Here is a 25,906-nt window from a genome sequence, read left to right as displayed (position 1 = left end):
CGCTGTCTGTATCATGAGGGTGTATTTCCTCTGTGCATCTCCATCATTGCCTATTGTCATGGAGACGAGGAAAGGCTGGTATTTGTAAAACCGTTGATAATGACTGTGCAACTGTCATGTTATTTCATTAATTGGGACTCAGCTAATGTGATTTAGATAAAAACTACCCCCAAACTTATTTTTATTACAAAACAACAACAACAACAAAACGTACTGGGGAAATGCATAGCATAAAGTTGCCATGGAAACAGTGTCTATTTCTGAGGAAAGGGTCTGTTTTCCAGCATTTTAGAAGCACCCACTCACCTACAACAAATCAGTAATTGTAAATTGTTTTTAGTTCTTCACTAGAGCAAATGGAGCTTTCTAGAAATAAGCCCTATGACTTCAACGAACATGTGGTTAGCCGGCCTGTTGGAGCTCTTACATATATGAAGATGAATGACTCTCTGCACCATTAAGGATGGTTTCTATTTCATACTTTCCCCAACTTCTGTTTCCTCAGTCAATATGAGAGGGGAAGTCTCCCGGTGCCTCAGCCAAGCCAGCAGGCCTGGGCCTGGAGTGAGCTCATTTACCTTTCTTTGGCGTGTGCTGGTGGTGAAACTGCCCATAAAACATGGCATGTGGATGTACATACACTTTCAATCCGGCCCCAGAGAGTCGCATACATATGAATATCTGTAGACGCGTGCCTGATTTCTACAGGGATGCACAGCGTAGAAGCACAGACGTGTAAGGTGCTTTCACTACGCTGTCTGCAGTGTGACCTCTACACGTGGCGGACAGCTGGGTTCTCAGAAGGAATCGTGGGTGGGAGGCAGGCTGGCAGGCCACGGTAGAGAAAGGAGACCTGCTTCTGTACCACAAACACACATTTACCTCCTGCTACCTTCACGCCACTGGCTGTAAGTGAGCTGGACAGGCACCGAGTCTATCTCCTCCACGGCAGCACAACCTTCACTCATTTTACACTTCAGAGCGATTCTTCTATTACAGCTCTTCCTCTACCCTCCTCCCCTGCAACCGCACAGGATTGTCAGCGAGGTCCTGGGGCCAGGCCGGAGGTCTCAGAACACAGGCCTCCAGACCCCTTGTCCCCAGGTGCACACATAGGGGGCGCCTCTCCTATGCAGCCCGACGGGACCTCCTTTCCTTCTCCCTCCGCTCTCAGCTCTGGGCCACGCACCCCTTTCCGTCTGTCTGTCCCTCACACACAAGCAGAGTAGAGACGCATTAGCATCTGAGCCATGCAGGTGCAGAGAAAGCCTTTGCCTAGAGGCCGGTCCCTGGGCCAAGGGGCTGTCCCACCTGCCTCACTCCTGGTGGGATCCCATGTGGACAAAATCCACGTGGTGCTGTGGGTACCAGCGGGCCCAGGCTCAGCCTTGGCTCAGTCTGCAGTTCCCTGGCCTTCCACGTTCATCTCAAGGAAGCCTGCTTCCTTCGCCACCTCCACCAGCTCCTTAACTCTGTGGCCAGCCTCAGGGCTGAGAAAATGTTGGAACAGTAATCCTATATAATAAAAGGATAATATGCAAATCAACCGAAAGGCAGAATGATCGGTTGCTATGATGCATACTGACCACCAGGAGGCAGATGCTCAACGCAGGAGCTTCCCCCTGGTGGTCAGTGTGCTCCCACAGGAGGAGCACCGCTCAGCCAGTAGCCGGGCCCCCGGCTGGCAAACCCAGTGCTAAGGATGTCTGACTGCCGGCTTAGGCCCGTCCCCCCCCAGCCCCCCCGACATTGTTGGAATGTCCATTTGGGCCTCCCCAGCCCGCCCCGGAGGTGGTGCAGACGCAGGCTCGGGTCTGAGAACACTGATGTAGGGGACCGCTAGTTTGAATAAAGTCACAGATTTCCACCCTGTGTACTGTAGTCCCACCTCTCGTGCCCCATGCTTGCTGTGATGCTTCGAGAAGGAAAGAAAGTAGCAGTTTCTTTCCAAGTGCCTTTGGCTGCTGAGGCCTATGCCCAGGGAGCATCCTGGGATCAGGCAGGAAAAAGGCGTTTCCAGGGGCTGCCTCCAGGGGCTGCCTCCAGGGGCTGCCTCCAGGGGCTGCCTCCAGGGGCTGCCTCCAGGGGCTGCCTCCAGGGGCTGCCTCCAGGGGCTCCAGCAGCGAGCTGATGGCTCAGTCTGGCTCCAGGGGAGGCATAAGGAATGCCCCACAGGTCCTGGCGGTTATTTTGAGCTCAGGCTCTCAGAACGGTTGTGAAACACCAAGATTTAAAAAGAAAATGCTGACAGGCAACTGTGGAACCCATTCCCTCCGGCACAGGGGACACCACGCCCAAAGCTGGGGAGCAGCAGGGGATCTTGTCCGGTAGTAATCATTGTTTCCACAAGGTGGCGCTCCAGCTGTAATTATTTTCAGTTTCGTGACTAAAACTGCGATATTGACTTTGGCTGCCAAACAGAATTGAAACTTGTAACACAGTTTACATAGATGGTTTCCTACATAATGATGTTTCATGTCTGACCATGTTTGGGGCAGTTAATTAGGTTTTTGTTCCTCTGGGTCATTGAAACATAACAATATGTAGGCCCTGGAGGGTAGCTCCCTCCATCCCCTTCAGTGCAATCATTGATTTATGAGCAATCAATCTAATTAGAGGCAGTTGATTGGCTGAGACAAGAGGGAGTGAGACCATTTGTTGTTTTTTCATAGACACAACTATACCTCTGGCAGCTTAAAACAAGGGAACTGGGAAACTCCGATTTTCCTGGGAAGTCACAAAGGGTTGATTCTGTCTTTCCCAAGGGGAAGCAGATTGAGCTGCTTCTTTATATTCTGATTTGACAGGATTAGCAACTAAAAATACAGGATGCCCAACCAGAGGTGAATTTCAGATCAACAACAGATATTTTACAATAAATATGCCTCATGTGATGCTGAAGACATAGTAATAAAAAAAAGGGTTCCTTGTTTATTTAAAAATCTAATTCTAGTACTGGGCCTCCGGTATTCTGTCTGGCAGCTCTCCTTTGGAATAACACCCCATTTCCAGTTCTCTTGCCCCCTCCCCTCCTCACAGTCCCGAGGGTCCTTGGGACAGGGGTCATGTCTGGGGTCAGCCCAGGCCATGGGCCGTCCTCTGTAAGTTCCGCAGTTGTCCCTGGGCCAGGTTCCTGCCGCAGGTTCACAGGGCTTCTGAGGGAGCTGGGAAGGGCAGTGAACATTAGAATCATCCCGGAACTTCACATTCTATCCCTGCTTCAGGGATGCCCCTCCTGTGACAAGCGGGGCCAGGGCACATGCATGTTAAGCTCTCCCAGGTGAGTCTAATGGACACCCAGGCCGGGTCAGGGCGTCTCAAGCTGTAGGTGCTAATGCACCACCAGGCAACTTCCTCCAGCGCAGATGCCGACTCAGAGGCTGCGGCCGGAAGCTGCATCCAGCTCCCAGGCGATCCCGATGCTCTAGCCACAGGGACACACCTCAAGGCGCAAGGTTTTAGAGCAGCGGTTCTCAACCGTGGCTGCACATTAGAATCACCTGGGAATCTTTTTAAAATCCTGACTTCTGGGCCTCCTCCGGAAATTCTGTTTCTTTGTTATGGGGTGGGGCCACAACATTAGTAACAAAGAAATAGAATTTCCGGAGGAGGCCCAGAAGTCAGGATTTTAAAAAGATTCCCAGGTGATTCTCATGTGCAGCCAAGGTTGAGAACCAGTTTCAGAGCATGAAAAACTGACTACTGTAGAACCCATGCGTGTTTCCCCAACTCTGCACAAATTCCACCCGAGTTATCTGTTTTCCAGCCCTGTTTGTATTTCGATTTTTCTTAAACATCCTCTCCCCTAAGTTCATAAAAGGGTCTCTCATGTGGGCTAATTGCAAGGCGTCCGGCGCTCACACTCCCCAGTGGCTTCTTCCTGCTCCAGCCTCCTGGCCGCACCGACCACCACCTGCAGTCCCGGCTCACATCGCCACGGAGAACGCTCACCGACACTCTCCTCACCTGTGGTTTATTTCCTGAGTTTTCTGACACTTTGCAAAACGGTTTGTGGAAAGGGACAGCACATGCGTACACCGCAGAGGGCAGGGGTAGGAAGGGCGGGGAGAGGGAAGAGAGAGACACCACGCCCGCCCTCGGCTCAGCGGTGCCCTTACCGGCGACTTCTTAATGTTGGAGACGGCATAGTTCCCCTGCGAGATCCATCTGGCGGACTCGGCTAAGGAGAGGCCTGTTCCGTAAAGGTTGATGCTGAAACGACCCTGGAAAACGACCGAGAAGGAGTTAGTCCACGTGACGTCCCGCGCAAAGGGAGCTTGGAAAGGAGGCGGGTGGTAATTCATAACCAGTGACTCATGAGGAAGGGTTTCTTCTTGGGGGGAGGGGGAGTAGGTCTGGGCCAGACACTTTGCAAGCATCGTCTCATCCATCATCGCGAGAGCTCTAGGGAAGGCGTTTTCTTCGCAGATGGGGAAACTGAGGCCCAGCAGAGCTGCTTGGCTTCAGGGTGCAGTGCAACCCCCATTTTCCTGACTTCAAAGTCTTCGCTCTCAGCTAACGCAGCAACCCCGATGGATGTTGCCCATAATTATCGGATTCCTTCGGGAACAAAATGCCACAACCTAATTTTTCTAACAAGATCTCGCTGCCAAAGCTTCAGGCTCGGGCCCCCCGCGCAGAGCACTGGGTACTGAGCACAGCAGGGCGGGACTTCAAAGGAGCGGCGCGGTCTCCGGGGCGGCCAGCAGAGGGCGCGCGCGGCCTGCTCCCGGCCCCTGGACCCCTCTGGCCCAGGGAGCCCCGCCCCGCCTCCAGGCCACTGGGGTTCCTATGGAGACATGGCCCTGAGCTGTTTCCATGTTTCTTCCTAAGGAGGCGGTGCAGAGAGCTGTTCTCTTGCTTTTCCCATCCGCCTCTGACCCCTTCCTCCCTCTCTCAAAAACGGCTTCGCAGAGGCACCTGAAATAGTTTCTTCTAGAGCAGTGGTTCTCAACCTTCCTAATGCCGCGACCCTTTAATACAGTTCCTCATGCTGTGGTGACCCCCAACCATAAAATTATTTTCGTTGCTACTTCGTAACTGTAATGTTGCTACTGTTATGAATCGTAATGTAAATATCCGATATGCAGGATGTGTTTAGGCGACCTCTGTGAAAGGGACATTCGACCCCCAAAGGGGTCGCGACCCACAGGTTGAGAACCTTGGTAGGCTCAGGGCAAATGCTTCCTCCTGAGCCATACCACCCAGTCCTTTGTCAAAAGCCTTAACACAAGGAGGGGCAGGCTGGGGGCCCCATCAGCCCTGAGTGTAAATTCAGCTCTTTTTTAGGGCAATGAGACCTTGACACATTTTTTCAGCCCCTGGGGCTCTCAGCTTGTCTGTCTGCAAGTGGAGGTAATGGTCCTGTTTTCTGGGGTCTGTGAGCGGGCTAAGCTGAGCTGCAGTGCTATGGGGGTGCTCGCTTCCCGGACAGGGGGTTTCCAAGTCCAGGCTGCATGAGGCTCAGTAACTTCCTGGTTCCTGGTTCACAAATTAATGTTATCTGATCTAACCTGTGAATAAGAGGGGGTTAGAAGGTAACTCATTATCTGGCAGCATAGCTGAAATCTTCAAATGTGTCCTGGGATTATTCTGTGACAGCCCCTAGGGTTGGTGGTGGTCGATCTGAGTGTCCCTGAGTGGCCCTGCCAAGGCAAAGCCACCCTTGTGGTCCTCAGACACTGGCTTCTGCCGGCTGGATTACCCCCCAGGCCACTTGTCTTCTGTCATCCCTGCCCCAGGACTGGTACACAGCCCCTCTCATGCCCAGAGCACACCGTTACCGGGGACCCCTTTCATTTCTCCCTCTCCATCCTGCTCCCCAGGCACCGGCCTATGCCACTTGCACTGCAGAAGGTAGACTTGATCTGCTCAGCACCCCAGACCTGGTATCCAGGGTCTGAGCTGCCCCTCTGGGCAGGTGACACACCTGAATGGAACATGCCCTCCGGCTCTCTCCTCCTTTTCTGGTTCAGGGATTTGATTGGCAGCAAGTGTCCCAGCTCTAAAGAGAGACCTCTGTCCTATCTCACCCTAGTCAGGGGCATCCTTGTCCCGAGGCCTATCTTCAGGGTCGAAAGGGCAGGAGAGTTTTAGCTACTCCCTCTGTTGCTGGTTTAAAAGAGAAACAGTAATGAAGAGCCATGCATACACTAGAAGACCCAGAGAGCTTTGCGAAGGATATGCCTCAGGGTTTGCTCTCTGCTCGGAGGAGAGTGAACGCAGCAGAAATCCTGCCTGGAAACAGGATCAGCCAGACAAGCAGGGCTGCCACTTGCACTCCGACACCTGAGATCAAACCCAGCCTCCACGGCGCACCTGCTGCGTGGGTCTGGACAGGCACCCAGCCTTTCTACTTGCCCTGTCCCCGCTGTCAGGAGGGGGTATTCTCGTAGGATGCTGTGGGGTCCAAGTGACGCTGACTGACGAATGCTGAGTACGGGGCCTAGAGCCTAGTAAACAATAGATGCTACTAATGCCAGCATCAAAAAGTTAATGACAACGTGGCATCCACTGGGTTATGATTTAAAATACATACATATTCTGGCATATCTTCAGGTGAGGGCTCTTGGGGAACCGCCCCCCATGATAAGTGAATCCCCAAAGCGGCAGCGATGGATGAGGCAGGAGGAGCAGACTGCCAGAGCACCTCACTTTGACTTCTGCCAGGTCAGAGGATAAACCGTCCTTGAGCAGCTCGCACAGCCCTGCTTTCCAGACCTTTCCCTAAAACCCATTTGAAAACTCACGGCGTTCATCTACTTCGCTGGTGCTCAATAAAGGGAAAGAATTCTTTAAGTATCCAATATGGTTTGAGGAATGGGCTGGGAAAAAATACAAATCAGCCTCTCCCTGGCTTCCGGTTTGCTCACTTAGCAACTGCTTCAAAGTCAGGATTTAGCAAATCAATCCCTTCATTTGTCTCTAAATTAGTAAAATAAATGAATGCGAATTCACTCCAGTTATTTCGCATACAGAAAAGAGAGACCCCTGGGACAGCTGACAAAGGCAGGGCGGGCCAGTCTATTCGCTGTTAAAATGCAGCCCATACAGGGGGTGTTTGAAGTCCCCAACTGCTCTGAAGAAGCTGCACTTCAAACGTTTCCAGGCCTGGGTCATGGAGAAAAGGCCCCTTCACCATCATGTCCTCTGTTTATTTTCCTTCTCCCTTGAGAGCTTCCTTTTCACTCCTCTGAAACGTTTAGCAATGCGTTCTACAGCTCGGGGCTGAGAAAACACTTCTTAAAAGACAATTCAGATGTGTTTGTCTTTGGACGTCCCTGTGGCTGGTGAACGTCTACCCTGGGATCCCGGAGGCATCCCCCAGCCCCCCCACCCCGCCCCCACTGGTCTTCCAAGGTGCACAGGCAGAGGGGAGATTCCGGCCTCCTGGGAACCAAAGGAAACCTGGGGCCACGTTCCCCTGCCAGTCACCTCGCTCCTTGTTTGTCCTGCAAAGGCTGGTGGTGACGGCCAGGCTGATGTTGCAGAAGGAGAGCTAAACCCTGTGGCACGGGAGAATGGGCAGGAGGCCCGCCGGGCAGCGGTGCTGTGAAGCGCCAATGCAGGGGGAGGTGGTATGTGTGCACTTCCGGTCCGAGCATGGCACATTTTACACGTTTGGGTCTGCGACTGCTTCTCTACGTCACGTAACAGTCAGGGTTTGTAATGGCGGACAGGGGTGTGTTGGAGGCCTCTTGCACTGGCTGTTGAGAGCTGATTGCCTCTCTTCCCAGCTCTCCATTTAGCGACATAAAGTCCATGGCTTGAAATCAGTCGTGCAGGTGGGAGGGAGATATCTGTACCACGGAAATCGGCAAACGCTACCAAGCAGGGCTGTTTTTTTCTTTCTTGGAGAGCCAGCATTAAACATTTACCAGCATGTCACTGACTCCATCATATTCATTTTATTATCATTTGCTTAACCAAGCTGTTTGCTAGCCCGCATCTAACTTGTTTCTAAATGCTTACGTTGTAAGAGGTGCATTTTGCTGAATGCGGAGGTTTGGCCTGTGGCTGTGATCGTTCCCTTAGGAAACACTCCCGGGAGTGGGGTGCGACTAGATGAGAAGCTGTGAGCATTTGAGGGGCTCCTGGTGCAGGGACCAGAACAGCTGTTCTGACTACATCCCCTCAGCCAGGCCCGGGGCCAGGCTCCCAGCACATACCTGCGGGCACTTGGCGGCGCTGTAGCAGTCCCCAGCGGTGGCAAAGGGCACGGGATGCCCTTCGCTGGTCCTCGCAAACTGTAAGTCAGTGGCTGTGGAGTTCGGAGAGGGGTTAAAGGCGGAAGAGAGGTGACAGCGGGAGAAAGAGGCAGGGAAGGGACCGGATGTTAACAAGGAGAGAGAAGGGAATGAGAGCAGTAAGGAAATAATAAGAGGGAGTGGGAGAGGAAAAAAACACACAGTACGATTAGTGAGCAAATGCATCCAGACGGGCTCTGGCTTGTTCCTCGTTGGGGTTCTGAGAGCCTCTCCTTGGGGTTTATCACCCCTGACTGTCTCCTCACAGCACGGAAGCCCCCCAAGGGGGTCGAGATGACTGTATGTCATGTGTGAACCGCCTCGCTTAAACAGAGCGACCGGGGGTGGTGAACCTGCTGTTCACCCGCCGAGGCCTCGGGACCAGGGAAGTCAGGAAGGCGTTCCCGGCGAGGCGAGTCATTCCTCGAGGCTCCCTCTGTCCTCCCGTGGCCCAGGCACTGTGTTACTGCCAAAAATGTGGAGCAATGAGAACCCACATCTTGAAAGTATTAATGGCAGTTTCTCAAGTTTGGGGCTAACTTGTAGTTTTTTTTAAAAAAAGCCCATAAAACAATGGGCTCATGCTTTTAACTGTCTTGTAGCTCTTGTGACCTGTAAGGGGTCAGGGATCCTGCAAAAGTTGCCGCTGGGGGAACTGGAGGTCAGGGCGGCTGGTTACCTTTCTGCCGTGTCTTTCTGGAATCTTCCTGCAGCTTACCACATGGTGGTGGGAGGGACATCTGAGTGACCCCTCACCCCGGTCCTGCAGGAAAGGGGCCCTGGCAGGAGCCCTGGCCTTAGCTTGCGGGGGCGGGGGAGGGGGTCTGAGTGAGAAACTGCATACCCTGCCGTTAGCCCTAATGGTCCAGCTAAAAGCAATTAGGAATATCTTGGTACCAATCAAGTGCAATCGACCTCAAGAGGAAAGAAGTGCAATATTATGGGTACCTTGTTAATGAGGAAAAATTCATTATTCATCGCTTGTTTGTCCTCTATTCAGGGGACCGTGTTTGGCTGTTTGAGCTGCATTAACCACTCCCATGATTAATGTCCCGAACAAAAATGCAGTGTTGGCCAGAGTATAAAATCGGCCCACGCGCAGGCCGGTTTTAAAAGGTAATTGTGTGGCTCCATTTATCTTGTGTGAATCAACAATCAGAAGAAGTCAGCTTTATGCCTGTGTGTGCGTACGCTGTGTGTGGGAGCCATGGCCACCTGGGTCCCCAGTGCCGGCTCACCCCTGCTTGACCTCAAGGCCTCAACTCTGATGTCACTTTTGGGGGTGCTGCTCTGACTCTGCCACTGCAAAGGACCCCTTTAACATGCCTCCATCCCCTCCATCCATTCGTCATCACAGGTCTGAGGGCCCCGCTGTGCCAGGCACCTTCCCAGCGGGGACAGAGGGGAGCACCCCACCCTCACGGGCTAGGACAGTGGATCTTGTCCCTCTGGGCATCCTGGGCACCTGGCCCAGCCGCCTGGCTGCCCGAGTGGGGGACGGATGGACACTCCCACACGACACCCCGAGCTCACTTATGATCTGCATGCTGGCCAGGTCTATCCTGATCTTCTGGAAGCTGGAGAAGCCGGCCGCCGTGTAGTCCTTCCGACACTGGCAGTCCTCGCGCCGGCTCCCGTTGTAGGGGCATTCGGTCGGGTTGTGCAGCCTGCAGGCCAGAGAGAAAGTTCTGGTGAGCGCGGGGGGCGTCCAGGGGCCTGCAGGGCTGGGCTCCCGAGCCGAGCTCGCTTACCTGTGCCCGTACACCTCGGAGAAGTTCTCCGTGTCCCCGCGCACCAGGGTCAGGTACTCCTTGGGGTGGTCGGACTGCATCCCTGCACAGAAGATCTGAAAGGCAGACAGAAACCCCCCGGGGGGCGGCTCAGGAACGGGGCGCTGGGGGGCCGGCCGCTCGCTCCCGATGCATTAGGAAGAGGACTGCCACCTCACCTTCAGGAGCTTTCCCTGGACTGTCAGGAAATACTCCCCGTCTTCCCTGGCGCCGCTCAGATGCTGCACCTCCCTGCAGCTCTGGGGTAACTCGCCTGGAAAAGATGAGGCATGAAATGGCCTGAGACGCCCCTGGTGGGCATGTCTCCTCAGACTCTTCAGCCAAGGGGACAGTTTCTTTAAAATAAATCGCATTTATCTGAAGGGGCAGGCAAGCAAGTGAACAGGAAACCCTGTTCTCCAGCCCTAGCCGGTTTGGCTCAGTGGATAGAGCGTCGGCCTGCAGGCTAAAGGGTCCCAGGTTTGATTCAGGCCAAGGGCACATGCACAGGTTGCGGGCTGGATCCCCAGTAGGGGGTGTGCAGGAGGCAGCCGATCAATGATCATTGATGTTTCCATTTCTCCCTCTCCTTCCGCTCTGATATCAATGAAAATATATTAAAAAAACAAAACAAAACACAAAATACCCTGTTTTTCAGGCTCCAGAGAGGTGGCTTTGCTCGGCCAACTTACAGTTGTAGATATTATGGCAGGTTTTCCTCTCTTCCGGCTTCAGCTCCGCGGGGCAGAGGTGGCTGGGCTGGTCCTCGTTGGTCAAGCACTGCACGGATCGGTGCCGCACCCCGAGGCCACAGGACACGGAGCACTGCAAGGAGAGCAGGGTCAGCACCGTGCACAGGCGTCACTGCAGACCCTCTGCCTCTGAAACACACAGCTGACATATCGAGCACATACTATGGTCTCGTCCCTGTGCTGAGTTTTACTTCTACACGTTTACGCATGCCCACGACGAACACAGTTCCATATGCATGTGTGCATATGATCCTATATAATAAAAGTCTAATATGCAAATAGACCAAACGGTGGAATGACTGGTTGCTATGATACCCACTGACCACTAGGGAGCAGACACTCAATGCAGGAGCTGCCCTCTGGTGGTCAGCGCACTCCCACTGGGAGCACCACTCAGCCAGAAGCCGGGCTCGTGGCTGGCAAGGGCTCCTGGACTGTGAGAGGGTGCAGGCCAGGCTGAGGGCCCCCCCTGAGTGCACAAATTTCGTGCACTGGGCCTCTAGTGTAGATACAATTTTACATTCTCACTTAGGTCTCACAGTGACCCTCAGGTAGTAATTCCATGACTCTGTCTGTACAGAGCAGAGATTAGGGCTCCCATGTTGAATTTGTTCCAGGTCCTGGGGGAGCCAGGATTCACACGCTGACCACTTCCAGCGACTCCTAGACTTTTGCCCAATCACTGCGACCCTGAGCAATCAGGGTATGTCAGCCCAGGCGAGTTACCCCAGAACTGCAGGGAGCTGGGGGCTGCGGTGATTTCCCAGGGCAGCTCCAGTTTAAAATATTCTCCCTTGGCCCAGCCAGTGTGGCTCAGTGGTTGAGTGTCAACCTATGAACCAGGATCTCACAGTTCCAACCAGTCAGGGCACATGCCCAGGCTGCAGGCTCAATCCCCGGGGAGGGGTGTGTGTGTGTGTGTGTGTGTGTGTGTGTGTGTGTGGCCGATCAATGATTCGCTCTCATCACTGAGGTTTCTCTCTCCCTCTCTGAAGTCCATAAAAATACATTTTAAAAAATAAAATAAAAATTCTCCCTTATACTCCTTACACGACAGGACTAGTTCCCGATGCAGGACTAGACCACACAGACTGCTCAGCCACAAAGCGACGTGATGAAGTTCTAGGTGCTTTGAAATTTTCAATTGTGGAAACTGTATGCAACTTAAAATGTGCCCCTCTGACATAAGTGCTTTTTTGGTATTAACCCTTTCTTCTTCACAACCACCCATGTCGCCGGTGAGGCCACTGAGACCTGGAAGTTCTGCCCTTGCCCAAGGTCATTCGACTGGGAAGTGGCCTAAGCGCCCGGCAAGCCCACTGCAAGGTGCTCACGGCTGCTTCTCACCAGGTCTCTCCTAGAAGGAGAGTGACAGGGCAGGGCAGGCAGGCCGTGTGACGGTGGGGTTCTCCACCCCACACTGTGACTGGATAACGCAGCCATCTACTTACGCTGCCCCAGTTGCCCACTCTCCAGGTGGCGGAGACCGGGCACTCCCTCAGGTAGCAGGGGTGGATGCTGGGGGGCTGCGTGCCCGGGCAGTTGGCGGCAGTCTGGTGGCCGTACTCATAGTTCTCCTTCCCGGTGTAAATCTCGCTGCAGGACACCAGCCTTTGCTTGTAGCCCTTCCCGCAGGTCACCGAGCACTGAGGAGAGAGGGGTTGAGGGAAAGGCTGGGGCAGGGCTCCGTGCAGCAGCCTCCTGCGCTCTGCAGCCGTCCCCAGCACAAGGAGACCGGCACCTCCTGCATCTGTGCTCCCACTGCCCCACGGGGTGGCTGGGTGCCTCAAGCACCTTCTGTGGATTTCAAGGGGAGAGAGGGCCGGGGTGTGGGGGAGCTCCAGCTGTCATTGGTTCATTTACAGCCTCCACAGCCCACACCCCGGCTTTCCCAAACCTACAGTGACCACATCAGAGACCTGACCGAGCGGGATGGAGAGAGCCCGAGCCCATCTGGGCTGAGTGTCAAGTCTGAGCGCTTAGCCAATGGGGGACCCTGAGGCAGGCTTCCTTTCCTGCTCAATGTCGTTTGCTTCTCCATCTGACCTCCACCTAATTCCCTCTCTCTTCTCTCTCCCTGGCTACATATTATTGACTAAAATGTTGCCTTTCTGCTTCTCTGTCTGTCTGTCTCTCAATCATGCAGGCATTGAGCCCGTCTGCCATCATTAGCATGCATTAAAAATACCCAGAGGCACAGAAAAGGAGAAGAAACAAGTACCTTACTAGTGTCCCACTCCATGATGGGATAGCTAATTGGTTATTTATTTTATATGCGGTTCAACCTCCCCGGCGAAGTATTTCATGTATTATTTAAAAATAAATCTGAATGACAGTGAATTTCGTTTTGATGACATTTTTAGTCGAAGTCATCAAGTAACTGGCCGTCCCTTGTGACGGTGTCACCTGAGTTCAGGTGGGGTGTGAGGACTGAGGCCACAGGCTCTCCGAGGGGGGCCAGGGGGGGCCAGGGACAGTCCAGCAGCGGCTGGTGTGCGCTGCTTCTCGGGCTGAGGGACCAAAGCGTCATCTTACGCCCTCTGAAAGCCACAGCCCTGCTCCTTCCTCACTCCCTGTGCTGCGCTGTGCTTTAAGCCACGTGGCTTTCCTCCCTGAACCGCCTCCAGGGAGAAGGCTGTCCTTGAAGACCTGCCAGAGGCAGGAGGGCACAGGCCCAGCCGCGGGCACGCACAGCACAGCACTCCTCCCCGCGGGCTCCGGGCTTGTCGCGCTGCGCTGCCTACGATTCTTCCTTCTTTGGCAGCCGCTGTTCAAATGCCGAAGACCCCGCTGACGCCAGCCCGGGAGTGTGAGGCCAGTCTGGGGAGTTTCACGTGTGGCAGATGGCTGAGGGCTGCCCTGTCCGAGCTGCGGGTTTAGCGTGTACCCAGCGCTTGCGTGCGGTGACCTCAGTGCACGCGAATCCGAACAGGGCTGAGTGCCTGCCAAGGCAAGTCCTGAGAATCACCCACAGAGCAGCCCGTGGCCACGGATGGAGGGACACAGTGGCGGACAGGCATCTGCTGATGGAACGGAACCCAAATATGGTCAGGGTTTACTCCGGAGGCCTCCGCTTCTCTGAAGAGGATCGGGAAGCACACACCCTGCCTCTGGCTCCTGAATGCATTTCAGAGCAGAGCTCGGAGGGGGAGGAGGCTCATCCTGGGGGGCCGGGGGGTGGGGAGGGAGGGCAGGGGGGCCAGCGCTGAGGTGGGGGAAGTCCTGCTTTTCTGACCTGGCCCTGGCGCCCAAAATTCAGGAGGCCGAGCGCAGAGAGGAGCCAAGAGCTGTGGAGGGAATTCTGGCCCGATCCTTTGGCATCCCCCCCTCCCAGGGCCCCTGCCCTGCGGTCCTGTGTGAAGTCCTGTCTCCAGCCCTCTAAACGTTGCTTGTACATTTGCAGATTTTTCACTCTATGACACATGTGAGAATTTGCAGACATGTAGAAGACCTTTTTAAAAAATGAAATCTTCTCCTCATGTTATCCTTTAGGGGTTAAGATTAGGTTTTAAAGCTATAGGAATAATGACTCAAGACTTAGAGACCACATTCTTCTAGCAGAATAACAACACACCACGGACTGGCTGAGGTGACTGGGAGTGGCCATGCACAACAGGAGGTCTGGCAGCACCCCTGGCCTCTACCAGATGCCTGGGGCATCCCCAAGAAACAGTGTCTCCAGACATTGTCCACTGTCCCCTGGGAGGGAGGCCGAGTCGCTGGAGTAGGGAGGAGGATGGAGAGGCGGAGCTAGAAAAGACTTTAGGACCAACTTTCATAGAAACAATTCAACACACGCAGACCTGAAGAGCCCTGGCCGACAGTGAGCGCGTCTGCAGAACCCAGGCCCTTCCCTGTCACATCTGTAGATTCTTCAGGGCAAACAACAACTAGTTTTGATGCTATAGATCTGTCAGTGTTTGGAAATATCGTGAGGTTGGAAAATAGTAGAATCATGCTATTGTTACTGTTGTTGGATTAACGATAAAAAGTGTCCAGGTCGGCAGTGTCTGCCGGAGGACATAGTGAAACACAGACCCTTGAGATTCCTTGGATATTATGGGAAATTATTTTGTTCCTGTGAGCAGAGTTGTAAAATAGGCAACCCAAATCGGGCCCAGGAATGTGTTTGGTTTGCCCCACACAATGTTTCAAACAAATAATTTGAGTCCTCATTTTAAAATTAGGAGACCTCAGCTAAAACCCCTGGTTGTGTCCTCTCTTGAAAGATCAGGTTTGGACCCACATTTCTGCATAGCCTCCGCGAGTGGGAGAGAGCCATCCCATAACACACATGTGCTAGTGTGCCGCAGTCTCCACCTCTCCCTGCTGTCTCCCGGGCACTAAGGCACTTTCTTATACTTAACTCTCTTCCGCACGGACAGGCATCTTCTGAAGGTGCAGCCTCTGTTATAATGACTCCCTAATCATACCAGCAGGACATTGAAGTGAATCACAGAATCAAGACTTGAGGGGAGCTCCCCATCTCATGCACCTTCCCCAATACGCACATGGGGGCCCTGGCCCGGGAAGGCGGAGGGACTTGTCTGAGAACTATGCTCAGGGGCATCCCTGCCCTCACCACCCTGTTTCCCTCAGGCCATTGCTGACCATTGAATCCCCAGGACGCACCTCTGACCACTCTCCTGTGATCCAGATGTACTCGCAGGGCTGCAAACTACAGCTCTCACGGTCGGCAGGCCGCTTGCTGGGGTCGCAGTGCCCGCCGTGCACCTCGCCGCCTTTGTCCTCATCCACACACAGCACCCTGCGGTACCTGGTGCCTTCGCCGCAGGTCCTGGTGCACTGCCGAAGATAAGCAAAGAGGGCTGGTGTGCAAGGGTATGGAACAGTGATGTCCTGTTATCATATATGTGATATGCTACCTACTGTGTATAGAAGGAGATCTGCTTGCTGCGATTGCTCGTTTCCCTGGCTAGCACCCCTTTGAGACTGAGACCCTGGGATGAGCAGGGGTTACCTGCAGTAGCCGGTGTGCGGCTGCCCGCAGCAGGAATGGGATGGGGATAATGAATTTCAGGTCTGCGAAGACCTGACGGTCTGTTTACTTCGAACACCTACACTACTCGAATATGGAATGCTCTTAAAACAGTGGCCAAATGGTTTTCAAACTATTATTTAGTCACTTCCCTGACTCAAGAGGTGACTGAATACTTCTTAAGTCAGGGAAGTCATTACCTGTCCACATGGCCCATTTCATCTAAAACCAGGACTAAATGGCTCTCTGTGGGTCCCAGCCTCTCGTCCTGGTGGCCCATTGCAGGCAGCAGGGAGGACAAGTTTCATTTCTCACCAGTGACCCCTCCAGGGCTCGAGGAGGGCCCTCCTGTGGCCCTACAGCCCTTTCTTCTCCAGGTGACCTGCTCATCTGGTCATTCAGCAAATATTCACCATGTTCCCAATCAGGGCCAGGCCCTGGGCCGGTTCTGGGTGACTGAGTGGACAGGGTGTGCAGCCCCTGCTCTCCCAGAGGAGCACGTGCATTTCAGTAGCAAAGCCAGGCGTGACTGGCTGAGGGAGCCGGGGAGTGAGTGAGCAGGTGCTATGATCTCCATTTTCAGACCAAGAAATGGGGACCTAGAAAGCCCATATAATTTGCTCCAGGTCACACATCTCTGTGAGGCAGGAGGGACTGATCGCTGTATTCCCAGGAACCAAGCGAGGAAACAGAGCAGCTGGCATGTGTTGTCCTGGGATGACCTCTCTCTATGCTGTCCATTTGAGTTCGGGAGCCAATTTCACTCAAAATTCTTTCCCGAGAAAAATGGACAGATACATGCAAAAGAAGAGAAACCAGACCACTTTCTTACACCAGAATAAACTCCCAGTGGACTAAAAACTTAAACCTAAGACCCCCAAACCATAAAACCCCAGCAGAAAACATAGGCACTAAAATCTCTGACATTTCTCTTAGCAATGTGTTTTCTGATATATCTCCTTGGGCAAGGGAAACAAAAGAAAAAAATACACAAATGGGATTACAACAAACTAAGAAGTTTTTTCCCAGCAAAGGAAACCATCAACAAAACGAAAAGACCAATTACTAACTGGGAAGAGATATTTGCCAATGACACAACTGATAAAGGGTTAATCTTCAAAATTTATAAAGAATTTATACAACTCAACACCAAAACACACACACACACACACACACACACACACACACACAAGCAATCGAATTAAAAAATGGGCAAAGGACAAGAATAGACACTTCTTCAAAGAGGACATACAGGTGGTTAATAGACATATGAAAAGATGCTCAATGTCACTAATCATCGGAGAAATGCAAATTAAAACCACAATGAGATATCATCTCACACCTGTCAGCATGGCTACCATCAATAAATCCACAAACAACAACAGCTGGCAAGGATGGGGAGCAAAGGGAACCCTCATGCACTGTCGGTGGGGATTCAGATTGGTGCAGTCACTACAGAAAACAGTGTGGAGTTTCCTCAAAAAATTAAAAATGGAACTGCCTTTTGACCCAGTGACCCCATTTCTGGAAATATATCCTAACAATCCTGAAACACCGATTCAGAAGGATACATATGCCCTTATGTTCATTGCAGCGTTATTTACAGTAGCCAGGATATGGAAGAAACCCAACTGCCCGTCAGCAGACGAGTGGATAACAACATGGTGGTACATATATTCAATGGAATGTTACTTGGCCATAAAAAGAATGAAACCTCACCACTTGAGAGCATGAACAGACCTAGAGGGTAGTATGCCCAGTGAAATGTCAGTCAGAAAAAGGCAAATACCATATGATTCCACTTATCTGTGGGGTCTAAAGAACAAAATAAACAAACAAAAGAGAAACAGATTCACAGATGCAGAGAACAGACCGATGGTTGCCAGATGGGAGAAGAGTTGGGCGACTGGGCAAATAAGATGAAGGGATTAATAAGTACTAATTGGTACAAAACAGTCACGGAGATAGAAAGTCCAGCACAGGGAATACAGTCACCAATATTGTAATAACAATGTGTGGGCCCGGTGGGTACTAGAAATATTGAGGGGAACACTTTGTGAAGTATATTATGGTCTAACCACTATGCTGTACACCTGCAACTAATACAAAATAATATTGAATGTAAACTGTAATTGAAAAATGCAATTTAAAATAAAGAAATTCTTTTCTGATATGCTTCTTGTCTCTCTCCCTCTTTCTCTCTCCTTCTCTCCCCGCCCCCCCTCCCCCCGCCCCATCTCTCTGGTAAAATAAGCATAACACAGCCATCTTAAAGTGTACAATTCAATGCCATTAAGTTACCCATAATGTTGTGCAATAATTACCCTATCTATCCAAACATTTTTATTGCCCCAAAAGGAAACCCCGAGCCTGAGTCACTCCTCCCCACCCCCACTCTCCTCCCCTACGGCAACCACCAGTCTGCTTTCTGGCTCTATGATTTGCCTATTCTGGGTATTTCATACAAATCTAATTATCCAGTGTGTGTCCTTTGGTGACTGGCTTCTTTCATTTAGCATAATGTTTTCAAGGTTATTCCATGTTAAGCATGTATCCTGTTTATGGCTGAATCATAGTCCAATGCATGGATATACCATGTTTGGTTCAAATGTTGATGGATAAATAGGGGTAATTATTGCACAACCCTGTGGGTAACTAGATGCTGTGGACATGCATGTACACCCGATTTCTATTCTTTTGGCTGCATTCCTGGGAGCAGAAATGCTGGGCCCCCTGTCTTCTGTGAGCTGCTTTGCTCTTCAAGATGCAGAAGGGATGCATGGTGTGTTCTGATAACCCATATCATTTGCAAACTTAACTCGAAATTTATTCCTGCTGCTTGGAAGAAAACCTCAATGTCTAGAATGTGAAGTTATTTGTAATTTTTCTGGGGCACAGATATGAATCAAAATTACTATGAGATGAGCACAGAGGAGCAAATCGCTTCCAACCAGTGCGGGAGCTGGTGGGCCCGGGGTCTGGCTCAGTCCTGGTTCGGTGGTTTTGGGGTTTTCTGTGCCCCTGGAGGGTGGTGGGAATGACTATGAAGTAATAATGTTTTTGTTTCTTCATTTAAGAAATGCCAAATAAGTTAGGGAGCCACCGAATGTTACAAAACAAAACAAAAACGTGGTTAATCTGTGATGTGTAGGTATAGGCAGGAGAAATACTTAACTCCCCTCAGAAAAAGCAGTTCCCTAGAAATCAGGACTTGGTGGGCAGAGGATGAGGCTGAGCAGCGGCCTGCCCCGGCCTCCCGGGCCCCATGCCTTCCCTAATCCGCAGGGCTTTCCTTGTGTCAATGAGTAACAGCTTAGAGCAGGGACTCTAAATCCCTTCTGCTAGGTAAGTGTTTCTCTCTTGGTTTTGAAGAAGTGTAACTGCCATCAAAGCTCGTTTGCCAATGGTGGAAAAGGGAGTTGGAAACCTTACCTTGTGTTGAGGTAAGAACTGTCTAAACCTGTAGAGAATATTAATGAGTTTCTTTGAGCCAAACTGACAATTGCCAAGAAGCAAAATCTCAATGGATGGAGAAAATGCTCTGGAGAAGGGCAGTTCTGCAGCTTATTTCATTCATCAGAATCAGAGGGGGAGGCGTAAGAAGCGCTACATGAGCCCGCTGTGTAGATTAGGGGGGTGGCAGCAAGCAAGACGGGGAGTCTCGGGGATGGAGAAAAGGCAAAATGGAGAAACACATGCTTCTTTTACACGGTGGGTACAGGATACATCATAATTCAATTCCCAGCGCACAGAGATGGTGTTCGGGGAGCAAGGTAACAGTGAGGGCTCTGTGGTCTCCGCTCTGGCAGGAACGAGGGTGAGCCCTGCGGGTCCTGGTCCGGGAGAGGAGATAAGCTGACATTCCAAGCTCTGTTATCTTAGATGCAGAAAGACAACAGCAGCTCAGTTAACATAAAGAGTGACCTTTGTCAGGGAGGCTACAGGCCTGGGACGTGACTACCGGCCATGCCTCGCTTTTGGTTCGGAAGTTTTACGTCAGACCACCCCTGTGCTTACTGTAGGTCTCTGAGTTTGTGAGGCCACCATGCGGGCCTCCCCTGAGCTGTCAGGTTTAGGGTGTGGCCCCCCTTTCGCCCACGATTGAGTATAACTTTTAGAAGAATGAAGGGGAGTAAGTAAGTGAGACGTGCGTGCTCTGGAAGGAGTCTGCAGACGCTCCGGAGTCCCACCAGCTTGTCTGCTGGCGCCTGGACCCGAACCAGAGCTGAGGCGGGTGGTCGGAGCACCCCCAGCCCGTGCTTTTGGATCATCAGCCTTGGGTAACACCACTCCCCCTCTGACTTATGAACTCTTCTTTCCTGGAGAATGATCTAGAACGTCCTGCAAAACAGCTAGAAAGATCCACTAGCCTCATTTTAATCCCAAAAGCTTTCCTCAAATTTCATGACAGCTTTTAGGATAAAGTACGCCGAGTGCCTAAGTCACAGCGCCAGCCGCCCAGACGCCCAGCCTCACTGATGCAGACGGCGAGCCACAGCGGCGGGCTGCCCTGGGCCTGCCACCGCCTCCCAGGCCGCGTGCCTTTCAATGCGCTGAAATAAACCGGGGAGCAACTTTCCAAATCCCAGGGCAAGACCTACAATAAATGGTTAAAGTACGATTTTCTTTAGGCAGGCAGGTTGGCCACGGGGAAAGGTCTAAGAGGGGTTATTTGACACATTGGGTAGAAACTGTCTTTCTTTAAAGATTGTAATCAAGCTGCTTTCCACTTGATCTCTCTATGGAGGACAGATCAGTCGCCCGCTCCCGGGGCCCCGCTATCCTTGTCAGATAGTGTGAGCACAGACCCCCACCAGACGGCGTGGGCTCAGACCCCCGCCAGACGGCTGGGCTCAGACCCCCACCAGATAGTGTGGGCCCAGACCCCCGCCAGACAGCGTGAGCACAGACCCCCGCCAGACAGCGTGAGCACAGACCCCCGCCGGACGGTGTGGGCTCAGACCCCCGCCAGACAGCGTGGGCTCAGACCCCCGCCGGACGGTGTGAGCACAGACCCCCGCCGGGCGGCGTGAGCACAGACCCCCGCCGGACGGTGTGGGCTCAGACCCCCGCCAGACAGCGTGGGCTCAGACCCCCGCCAGATAGTGTGGGCACAGACCCCCGTCAGACAGTGTGGGCTCAGACCCCCGCCAGACAGTGTGAGCACAGACCCCCGCCAGACAGTGTGAGCACAGACCCCCGCCAGACAGTGTGAGCCAGGACAAACGGACAGCTTAGCAGCACGCGTTCTGTGTGCTATGGAGGCCTGTGTGCTATGGAGCAGTGCTGACCATCAGTTTATCTACATTCCTTTGAAGTGAAAAAAGAAAAAGCCGTTTTTAAAGGACCAAGAGGTTCTACTCTCAAAGCTCATGTTAAAGCCAGGAACGTGGACTTCAGACACGTTTACCCCAACATAGTCTATTTGCAGGGGAAAAGGCAGACACAAGGCTGTGGAGGCATTCATAGCTCTCAAGTCACTCACACTCTCAGGCAATTCCGTGCTGGGCGCGGAGGTGCAGCCGTGACACCCTACCCGCCTCTGTCTCGGTTATGACACAGGTGGCTGCTCCCAGCCGGGGTCTCTGTCAGGACAGCAGGCAAACTGGTGGCCCTGGCATTCACGTTTCGGGCACCTTATGTGGCTGTGTGAGCAGATGTGGGCTCACAAAAGACTGTGAGGGGGAAGGAGCCATGAGGTCCTCTGCATCTGTGACCGCGGCAGAGGACATGGCGGGCTCCCATAGCTGGAGGGGTGCTGGGGGACCACAGGCAGAAAGCAGGAGTGCAGGAGGCGGGGAGGGGCGGCCAGGGGAAGCTGGCCCTGGCCCAGGAAGGACTCCACCTGCCTGAGGCTGGAGGTGAATGACATCAAGGGGAAGTGGGGCTGGGCGACTAGAGCAGCTTGGTCTTGCTATAGCCTTCAGTCTGTGATAGGGACTCCCAAGGTGGGCAGAGGTCAGTCAGGAGGGGCTCATCAACCTCCTACAAGGCTCTGGAGAAAACCCAAACCCTTGCCCTGGGCTGCAGGGCACGTCATAAACCTGCCCCTCCTGCGCCCACCCTCATAGCGTCTGGTTCCCCACCCCCTCTCCTGCGATGTTGCACTTTTCTGTACAAAGGCCCTGAGCTCTGCCCTCCCTCCTCCTTCGAAGAGGAATCACCTCCGCTTGCCCTTCGCCCCCTGACCACCCTAGAGACGTAGGCCTGGCCTGTCATTCTCATTCTCTCCCTCTCTCTCTCTCAGCGCCTCATTTCTTTCCAGCCACTGCACTGTTAACAATGGGCAACTTCATGCAACATGTTTGCTTGTTTTCTCTCTGTCAACTCCACCACGGCATTTCCGTAATTTCTACTGCATCCCTAATGCCTAGTGCCTGGCACTTTGCAGGTGCTTGGTAAAGATTTGTAGAATGAATAATAAAGAGCTAATATCTGGCCCTTGTACACACATGAAAACCTGATCACTCCCTGTTGGAAACTTGATGAAATCTTTGTAACCACTGACCAAGGACCTGCTGCTCATTTCTAACTTTTCTGGTCTAAGGCAATAAACTTGGGAATCACTCTACAGCTGATCTCAATCAAAGTTCTTAGACTCCAAGTCCCCGCCCTGGGCCAAACAGCTGTGAGATGGCAGCTTGCAAAGGCCACACATACCCAAGCACAGAGCACAGCTTGTCCGTGGCAATATGACAGGAAAACAAAACAGTTGTGCTTACAGGAACACAGGAATTTGCCTGCCTGTTCTAAAAGACATTCTAAAGATTTAAAGAAGAAAGGCCATCCATGAGCAGGCATTGTTCTAGAATGCCTGCCTGCCTTCCTTCCAACATCTTCTTGTCCCTCCAGTCATTTTATTATTCAACAAGTGCCTTCAATGCTCGAGGTACTGTGCTAAACGCCGGGGAAAACCCTGGTGAGTAAACTCTCTGACCCCAGGTAGCTGATAACATAGATAAGGAAAACAGGCCACACTTCAGAGCTAACTGCTGGAGCAGAGTGCTTTCAGGCTGCTGTGGGGAGGGCCTCTGACTCAGTCCTGAGTGTGGAGGGGCGATCAGCACAGGCTTCTGAGAGGAAGTGACCTCTGTGTGAGGCTTGAAGGACAACAAGGGTGACTGAAGCGAGGGAAGGAGCAGGGCAGCCTCGCTGAGACCCTGAGTTACTAGGTAGGAAAGAGAGTAGTCCAGGCAAAGAAGAAAAAAGGGAGTTTGCAAGTCCTGGGAGGTTTATTCCTTAATGCTGGGAGATGTACAACCCACGTGCTCACAGTTCAAATTTGACTGAAAGTTCTCTGAAAGCTATAAGAAAAAATTGGTCAAATTATAATACTATTACTAACTAAATCCTTTGTGGTTGTAATTTTCAAAGGAATTGAAAAGTATTGTGTTCCTTTTTACAAATTCAAACAGCCTCCTGAGCATTGTAAGTCTAAAGCAGCGGTTCCAACCTATGGGTCGAGACCCCTTTGGGGATGGAATGACCATTTCACAGGGGTCGCCTAAGACCATCCTGCATATCAGATATTTACATTACGATTCATAACAGTAGCAACATTACAGTTATGAAGTAGCAATGAAAATAATTTTATGGTTGGGTCACAACATGAGGAACTGTATTTATTTATTTATTTTTAAGTATATTTTATTGATTTTTTACAGAGAGGAAGGGAGAGGGATAGAGAGTTAGAAACATCGATGAGAGAGAAACACACCCCCAACTGGGGATGCGCTGCAACCACGATACATGCCCTTGACTGGAATCGAACCTGGGACCTTTCAGTCCGCAGGCCGACACTCTATCCACTGAGCCAAATCAGTTAGGGGGAGGAACTGTATTTAAAGGGCCAGAAGGTTGAGAACCACTGGTCTAAAGTGAGTAAAACTGATCACTGAGAGGCCAAATATCTAGCCCAAAGCTGGCAGCGCCATTAAAAGCCCAGCATGGCAATGTGGAGGCCACCAGGCTGACGAGAAGCAGCGTGTGGAAGGTCTAGAATGTGCGAGCCCCTCACTTAGTCCCACTTAGTCCTCAGTAGGACCCTTCTACCACGTCCGCCTATAGTCTCCACTTAGCAGATAAGCTACCTGGAGCCTAGCGACTGAAGTAGTTCCCCAGAGCCACGCATTGAATCATCTTTTGTTCACAACATGGTGCATCGAGGGCATAAACAAAACGAGACACAGATGTCGTTTTCCTCTTCTATTACTTTGCCCCACATCTGAAGGTCCAGGCTCTCCCCTATGGTATCCTGAAGGCACACTGACGCCCTTCCTCCCCACACAGCCAACGGGCCTCGCAATAAACAAAGCGGCCCACTGAGGTGCTCCAACAACATCAAGACTCCCCAGTCACCCAATCACAGGGCGTGGGTCTGATCATCAACCAACCGAACCAAGAATTTCATTTTGGAAGCAGGTGGAGGTGGTCTCCCAGTAAAGGGAATTCTACGTTGATGCCAATGGGGCAGTAAGAGGCTGGGCAAGCCCGTGAGAGGGAAATGAATGAGTCACATGGTACATGGAAGGCAGTGGAATATAAAGATTCAGAGCATACGCTCCAGAGGCCAGGCGCTGGGCCGCAAACCCCAGCCTTACTACTTGGGAAACGCATGCACTTGGATGAACCAACCCAACTAGGCCTCAGGTTTCCTCACCTTTAAGTGAGGATGGAAAGTTCATGACTACATTAGAGTCTGGAAAAAGTTAAATGAGGTTTTGCACACAGTGCTTGGTCCAGAGCTTAATAAACAATAAGATGCATGATCTTTTTAAGCATCACCAGTCTTAGGGCCTCTGCTCTACACAACTCGAGGGCATGCCCCTGACCTTGCAGCCTATGGGAACAGCACCCCCAGAGCGTGCAGTGCGCATGTGTGGCTGTATTAAACATGATGATGATGCTATTGCGAACATGCAGGACTTGTGCTTCTCAAGGTGGACGCCTGGATTATTTCTCAAAAAGAGGAGGGTGCCACTTGCTATGTGTCTTGCATGAAATGCATCTTACCAACAAATAGGCGAGTTTTAATAGTGCACAATGGGGAAGCAAAAGGGGAACATGCACATGCAAAAAGCTAGCAAGAGCTCTGAGCTGGTTGCCAGGGGCTGCTAATGCGAAGAAAACTCCTGTAAGGGGAGGTGGGGGAACCCAGCACGTCCCGTTCTGTGGACCTTGAGGGTGCGCCTTAGCATGCTCACTGACATCAGATCAAGGTGCCACTCAATGAGGGGAGCAAAGCCAAGGCACATGCCGGCCCCAAGGAGGTATCAGGTAAAATGTAGCAGCGAGGGGGTGAGCGAGGAGGTGAGCGAGGAGGTGAGAGGAGTCCACAGGAAAGAGATGATTGCAAACAGTGGAACCCTCAGGAGGGCGAGTGAGAGAGGACAGGGCTGGAAGGCTCAATCCTCACCTATGTTAACACCACAGTTCTGAAAAAAACAATCCCATTTAAAATTGCATACAAAAGAATAAAACAACTAATAATAAATTTATTCAAGGAGGTGAAAGATCAGTATGCTGAAAACGGTAAGCCTCTGACGAAAACACGAATAAATGAAAAGATATTCTGTGCTCATGGGCTGGAAGAATTAATACTATTAAAATGTCTACACTACCCAAAGCAATCTACAGATTCCATGCGATCTTATCAAAATTACGAAGGCACGTTTCACAAAAATAAAAAGAAATCCTAAAATTTATATGGAAATTGAACCACGAAAGACCCCTGATTGCCAAAACAATCTTGAGAAAGAAGAACAAAGCTGAAGGCATCATACTTCCTGATTTCAACCATATTACAAACCTATAGTAATCAAAACAGTAGAGTATTGGCATAAAAAAAGGCACAGATCAATGGAATAGAATAGAGAACCCAGAAATATATATATAATCAGTTAATTTAGACAAAGGAGCCAAAACTATACAAAAGGGAAAGAATAGTCTGTGCAATAATGGTGCTGGGAAACCGGATAGCTACATGCAAAAGAATGAAACTGGACTCCTATCTTATACCTTACACAAAAATCAATTAAAATGGATTAAAGACGCCGAAACCGGTTTGGCTCAGTGGATAGAGCATCGACCTGCGGACTGAAGGGTCCCAGGTTCGATTCCGGTCAAGGGCATGTACCTGGG

At 51.7% G+C, this 25,906-nt stretch overlaps 1 protein-coding gene across 11 annotated transcripts in view; it reads right to left on the bottom strand.

Moving 5' to 3' along the window:
- Positions 1 to 25,906, bottom strand: part of ADAMTS9 (ADAM metallopeptidase with thrombospondin type 1 motif 9) — a 164,116-nt gene that overhangs the window by 6,152 nt on the left and 132,058 nt on the right. For all 11 annotated transcript variants that reach the window (XM_036331658.1, XM_036331656.1, XM_036331657.1 and 8 more), the window contains 8 exons: positions 15,400 to 15,573; positions 12,219 to 12,413; positions 10,708 to 10,840; positions 10,195 to 10,289; positions 9,998 to 10,092; positions 9,780 to 9,913; positions 8,169 to 8,260; positions 4,119 to 4,223 (listed from right to left, as the gene is read on the bottom strand). In XM_036331658.1, coding sequence (XP_036187551.1) covers positions 4,119 to 4,223; positions 8,169 to 8,260; positions 9,780 to 9,913; positions 9,998 to 10,092; positions 10,195 to 10,289; positions 10,708 to 10,840; positions 12,219 to 12,413; positions 15,400 to 15,573 — 1,023 coding nt within the window. The remainder of the gene's footprint in view (positions 1 to 4,118; positions 4,224 to 8,168; positions 8,261 to 9,779; positions 9,914 to 9,997; positions 10,093 to 10,194; positions 10,290 to 10,707; positions 10,841 to 12,218; positions 12,414 to 15,399; positions 15,574 to 25,906) is intronic.

The sequence above is a fragment of the Myotis myotis genome, unplaced genomic scaffold (assembly GCF_014108235.1).
Source record: "Myotis myotis isolate mMyoMyo1 unplaced genomic scaffold, mMyoMyo1.p scaffold_m19_p_13, whole genome shotgun sequence".
In the NCBI taxonomy this organism is placed as follows: Eukaryota; Metazoa; Chordata; class Mammalia; order Chiroptera; family Vespertilionidae; genus Myotis; species Myotis myotis.
This window is presented reverse-complemented; position numbering and strand designations above follow the sequence as displayed.